Raw genomic sequence first — 5,698 nt, 5'->3', positions numbered from 1 at the left:
TAGGATCAAAACCTCGTAATTCGGGGTAAAAATCTCAAAATGAGTTGGTGAATTGATTGGTCCAAAATCCTTAAGGTCTTTTGTTATCAAAGGGAGAAAACTCAACCAAACCACAAATCCACCATGTGAGGATAACTTCAACATGCTAGTGAGGGGTTAACCCTATAATAAGCATGGAAGACTCATTGTCCATCACTAAGGATATAGGTGAGCATTACATCTACCACAAAGATAACTCAAACCTAATAGCTAAAGGTTATGAAAAAGTTGATTAAGAAAGTGGCCATTGGAACCACAAAAAGCACATTTGGATGAGTTATATTTATCAATTAGAAGTATTTACAAAATATGGTCAAAGTGGATTAAAAGATTCAATTCAGAATAAGTATTATGAAAAGAAAGTTTGAAAATCAAAAGCATAAGGCTTAGATTTCTAATGTTAAAAAACAAGTGTTAAATGTTTGCACAAAAGTTTTGGCTTGGGTTAGAGTGGAGAGAAGAAGAAGAATGGCTAAGTCCTAAGTAAAACAAAAAGGTGAGGGATAGAAAATGAACCACACTAGGAGTTCCTCTTTTGAGATCATATTGATGATCCAAGTAGCTCCCATCCTTTGGAATAAGCAATCACAAGCAAATATTTCAAGCAACCAAACACACAGATCATGCTTCTAAGAATCCTCCAATGGCTTTTGTTTCTTTTACTTTGGATGCTCATGGTAATGGTTCCTCCAAGTGACTCAAGGTTGGAATCCTAACACAAAGAAAACACACATCAAAAAGTTCTATAAACAATCAAGGAATGGACAAGAGGGAGTTTTAGAAGATAGTCCTTTCAAAGTTCTCTTCAATTTTTATAGCACTCTAAAGGCCCAATGCCTAGTTGCTCTTTGATTTTTATAGCACTCTAAAGTCCCAATGCCTAGTTGCTCTTCAAATTCCATTTTTATTGGGTAGGGTCCTAGATTTTAAGTCCATATTGTCCCATTCTTGGCATTTAAGTCACAACAAACAGACAAACACAAGCACAAAAGATATATTCACAATTATAAACCCAAGTGGGCAAAAGGCAAATGGCATTAACATAAACATGTGCTCCAATGAGCAAAGGAAAAAGCAAATGAATAATATGTGCAAGAATTGTAAATTGCATAAAAGTAAATTGCATAAAAGTAAATGTTAGTTGTTAGTGGTTAATAGTTAGTATGCCATAAGGCAAAATTTAGCGCTATGTTAAGCAATCGTAATTGGACTTATGTAGAAGTCACAACTATCTGAGGCCGGTCAATAATAATGTAGGCAACAAACATAAGTTAGGAGTCTTGATTAGTGAACCAAGTCCCAACAACTTGTCATGCCAAAAAGAAAATGAGAATTGATCTTGTATTGGTTTAAGCCTTTTGCATGATTTAGAAGACAACATATCCTTAATGCAAAGCCATTCACTTGATCAATTGATCAAGATGAATTAGATTTGAATCAAGGAATGATAAATCTCCCTAATCAATGCTAACTTATCAACCTTCAACTCATTGATCAAAAAGAAAAGAAGTAGAAGAAGAAGGAGATGAATATGGATAAGAGAAAATGGAAATGACAAAATAAATGCATTAAATGGAATAAAATGTACCAATCCTCATATGTTGACCAATAACATTGAAAGTCAAGTTCAAACAATCAAAAATAGAAGTGAGATGAAGATTGGAAGTCAAGAAATGAATAAAATATTTTTGGCATTTTTTTAATATAAAAAATAAACTTGAATTAAAATATTAAAGAAAGGTCAAACTTCAAAATCACTTCAAATCAATCTTGAAAGGTCCAAGTGATTTATCCTAAGTTCAACAAGGTCAAACAAAGTTTGACAAAAAATTTCAGCATTTTTAAAAGTCAGAAATTATTTTTAATCAATTAAAAATGAATAAAAATAACCTAATTGAACTAAAATCTCAAATAAATCTCAAATCAATTCAAAAATTGATGAGAATATTTTTCAAAGATCCATCATCATTCAAATAGGTCAGGAAAATATTTTTGTATTTTTTAAATATAAAGAACTATTTAAAATGAATTAAAAATAACCAGAAAAGAGAAAATTCACAAAAAATACCAAATGATGAAATAAAAAATATTAAAAATCAGAAATAGAAACTAGAATTTATTTGGGAAACAATGCAATTGGTCCCATAATTTTTGGATTAAAAATGAGAGAGATATGAATTTTTGAAATAAAATGGAATTTAAGAAAATAAAAACAGAAATAATAAAAATGCAAAAAAGGAGGAGCGTTGGATCTGAGCTCATTAATTGAGCTGGCAGATCACACGCTCCTAAGGCGTGCACATGTGAAAGAATTAAAAGTCATAACAAGCAACGCTCCTGATTGCATCTGGAAATTAGATCAAACGGTCCAGATTTAAACTGGACATGATGAAGCCACCGGAGCCACCGTCTTCTCCGCTGAGCTTCCAGATTCCGGCCAAAATGCAGAAATTCAAAAGGCAACCAAAATGTGCGATCTATACATCAATAGAAAGCTGGGATGATGTACATCATCCCTATACCATCCATTTTCATTCTAGATCTCTATGATTTGAGAAATCAGAAGTTGAAAATTCTGGTGTTCATTATGAACTCAATGAATTGCAAAAATTAAAAGCATAAACATGGTGCCTCTATTGAGAGGACTTCAGCCAACATAAAATCACAGCCAATAGGTCAAAGGATTAAGAGAATCGAAGAAAATACTAGTTGGAGTGTAAGCTTGAGTTGTGGTGATTTGAGCTTGAAACCTTGCTTGCTTTATCAAAACAGAAGTTCAATGAAGTGTATGGTGAAGGTCTAGAAGCACTAGATCTAAGAAAACAACCAGATGAAGTTGAATTCTAGATCTGAAATTTTTTGAAGAAAATGCAATTGCTTCTTTAGTGATGGTTAGGGAACGATTTCAGCAGCATTTCAGGTTGAAATTGGAGTCCAAAATGGAGGGAATGAAGACTCTATTTATAGAGGAATTGGCAAGGAAAGTGTGAGATGATCCGTGTGCATGAATTTGGATACCACTTGCATGGGCTTGCATGATGATGCACAAGGTCCAAAAGCAATGCCAAATGCAAGCTGAGTTCAAATGCCAAGTGTCATACCCCGATTTTGGTCCTGAATTTTTTATTTTTATTTGACACTCGGCCTAAATTCATTTGCATACATTCATTCCCAAATCCATTTTTTATTGATAGACATTGGTCATTATCTAGTTTCTTGATCATGGTGTTCTTTGATTATAAAATGGATTTTAATTATTTGACTCTTTTTATTTTTAATTTGATTTTAATTTCGAATTAAGTTTAATTCCAAATTTCAATTTAATCTTAATTATTTATTTTACTAATGATTCAAACTCTAATTGATTTTAATTTCCAAATGAATGTTAAAGTTGATATCAAAGTAATTTTAATAAATTATAGATTAATTTGATTTTAATTTGGTTTTTTTTTTTTTTTTTGCTGATTTGTTATTATTACTTAAATTGATATTTTGATTAATCTCAGATTATTCCTAAAAAATCCATATCCATTTTTATAATCAAATATCCAAATTCCTTGAACCCACAATTAAATCCATTTTTTTCAATCCAATAACCCAACTCTATTTTTAAATCCATATCCAAATCCACATCCTTGTCAAGATTACATTGTTTAGCTGTGCTGATGATCGAACTCACAATTTGTTGTCCGCGGCCGGTGTCTTTGAGGGACTGGTACGAGGCAATTAGCTCACTTAACTGCTTAAGGCCTTTGTACAGTCCTGCATTTTCTGCAGGAGGAGTCAGATAGCTAATAGTATTTGCATAGCTCCGGCGGTTGGCTATGGTAGCTTCAGAAGGATTGTTCGCAGCATAGTAATAGATGTTGGGAATATTCCCGATAAGACTGTCGGGGTAGCATACATCACTCATTCCTACCTGCTTTCCAGGCATGAATTCAAGGGAACCGTGTGTGCCAAAATGAAGAACAACATCAGCTTTGAAATTTTTCCCAATAAAAGAGTAATATGCTGCAAAACCATGATGAGGGCTTGCGGATTTGGAGAAAAGCAACCGCATAGGATCGCCTTCATAGCCGAATGAGCCTTTCCCCAATTTTCTTCTAATGCTGCGGAATAGGGAGTGAGACTTTGGTATTCGCGGACGTTCATTTTGTAAGCAATGTTAAGGTTTGGGCTGCTGAATTGCGCTTCTTAGTCGTGCAATATATCTTCAATCAATGCTTCTGAAGTCTCTGGAAGACCCTCAACATTGTAACCATCACTTTCAAGTTCTTTTAGAATAGAGAAAATGGAGGAGAAAACGTTCAGGAAGGACAGACCACCGATTAATTTCAATTTTCTCTGCCAGTTCTTTTTTTCTAGCATTTATTGGAATTACAGCAAATCAAGGTTTCTACTTGCTTGGTTTAGAGAACACAACTCCAACCTTTGCATCAGCAATACAAAATTCTGTCCCTGCTATAACATTTCTAATGGCAGTAATATTAAGAATAGAGCAAGTGAGACTGAATAGAAAAGATGGATTGGCCAAAGTGGCAGGAACAATATTCTGTGTAATTGGTGCAACTGTGATTACATTATACAAGGGTCCAACAATATATACTCCAAGTAATCACGTAAATAGTACTGCAACATTGATAACAGAAGTAACAACAACACCAATGATTTATTTTGGAACATGGTCTTTTGGGTGATGCTGAAGAAAAAAAAACTGGACACTTGGATGTGTTTATCTTATTGGTCATTGTTTGTCTTGGTCTGGTTGGCTTGTGTTTCAAGCACCTCTCCTTAAGAAGTACCCTGCTCGTCTTTCTGTCACTTCTTATACGTGTTTCTTCGGTCTCTTGCAATTTCTTGTTATTGCTTTGCTTTGCGAAAGAAATGCTCAAGCTTGGTTATTTCACTCTGGCGGCGAAGCTTTCACCATTCTATACGCCGGAGTGGTGGCATCTGGAATTGCTTTTGCAGTACAAATATGGTGTATTGATAGAGGAGGTCCAGTGTTTGTTGTTGTGTATCAACCTGTTCAAACTTTTGTTGTTGCTATTATGGCTTCTATTGCTTTAGGAGAAGAGTTCTACTTGGGAGGGATCATTGGTGCAGTGTTGATTGTTGCTGGACTATACTTTGTTTTGTGGGGTAAAAGTAGAGAGAAGAAATTTGCTAAAGAGCAGCTTGCAATTGCTTCATCCATTACAGAACATAGCAACATTAGGCCTACAAGTGTTGTTAAAGGATCATCACTTAATCAACCATTTCTCTCTTCATCAAATGAAAATGTTTGATCAATGAACTGCCATCGATATTTGAAATTGTTACTGGTATAGCAAAGAAACAAGTTAAGGAGAAGTCTTCAGTTTCAAACCACAATGGAAGCAAATCCAAGTCCAGCTCAAAAGTGCGAGCTTCAGAACCCCAGGTTAAGCAGACAAAGGCGTTAGAACCTAGAGACGAGGAAGAAAAACTGGTTTCATCATCGTCGATTCGCTTGGCTGAACCAAAGTCCCTCATATTTTCACCGGATTCACTGCAGTAAAAGCAATCAACAAGGCAATCAAATTTCAAGAAATTTCCCAATTTGGGCATTAAGACAAAAACGAAGAAGAAAGCCTATACCCAGTTTACCTGTTCCAATCCAAGCATCAATTAGGGCGAC

General features: G+C 34.7%; 2 protein-coding genes across 2 annotated transcripts; one reads left to right on the top strand and one right to left on the bottom strand.

The window, feature by feature from the left end:
* Positions 1–3,541: 3,541 nt before the first annotated feature.
* LOC127136032 (magnesium-chelatase subunit ChlH, chloroplastic) lies at positions 3,542–4,100 on the bottom strand. The gene has a single exon (XM_051062637.1). The coding sequence runs from the start codon at positions 4,097–4,099 to the stop codon at positions 3,542–3,544; it is 558 nt and encodes a 185-aa protein (XP_050918594.1). The 5' UTR covers position 4,100.
* Positions 4,101–4,356: 256 nt separating this feature from the next.
* On the top strand, positions 4,357–5,329 carry LOC127135165 (protein WALLS ARE THIN 1-like). Its single transcript, XM_051061951.1, is given in 1 exon segment — positions 4,357–5,329. A coding segment is annotated over 1 exon segment (813 nt). The 5' UTR covers positions 4,357–4,514; the 3' UTR covers positions 5,328–5,329.
* The last annotated feature ends 369 nt before the right edge of the window (positions 5,330–5,698 follow it).

Source organism: Lathyrus oleraceus, chromosome 4, assembly GCF_024323335.1.
Source record: "Lathyrus oleraceus cultivar Zhongwan6 chromosome 4, CAAS_Psat_ZW6_1.0, whole genome shotgun sequence".
Taxonomy (NCBI): domain Eukaryota; kingdom Viridiplantae; phylum Streptophyta; class Magnoliopsida; order Fabales; family Fabaceae; genus Lathyrus; species Lathyrus oleraceus.
Note: the sequence above shows the minus strand (reverse complement) of the source record. Positions and strands in the feature narration are given on the sequence as shown.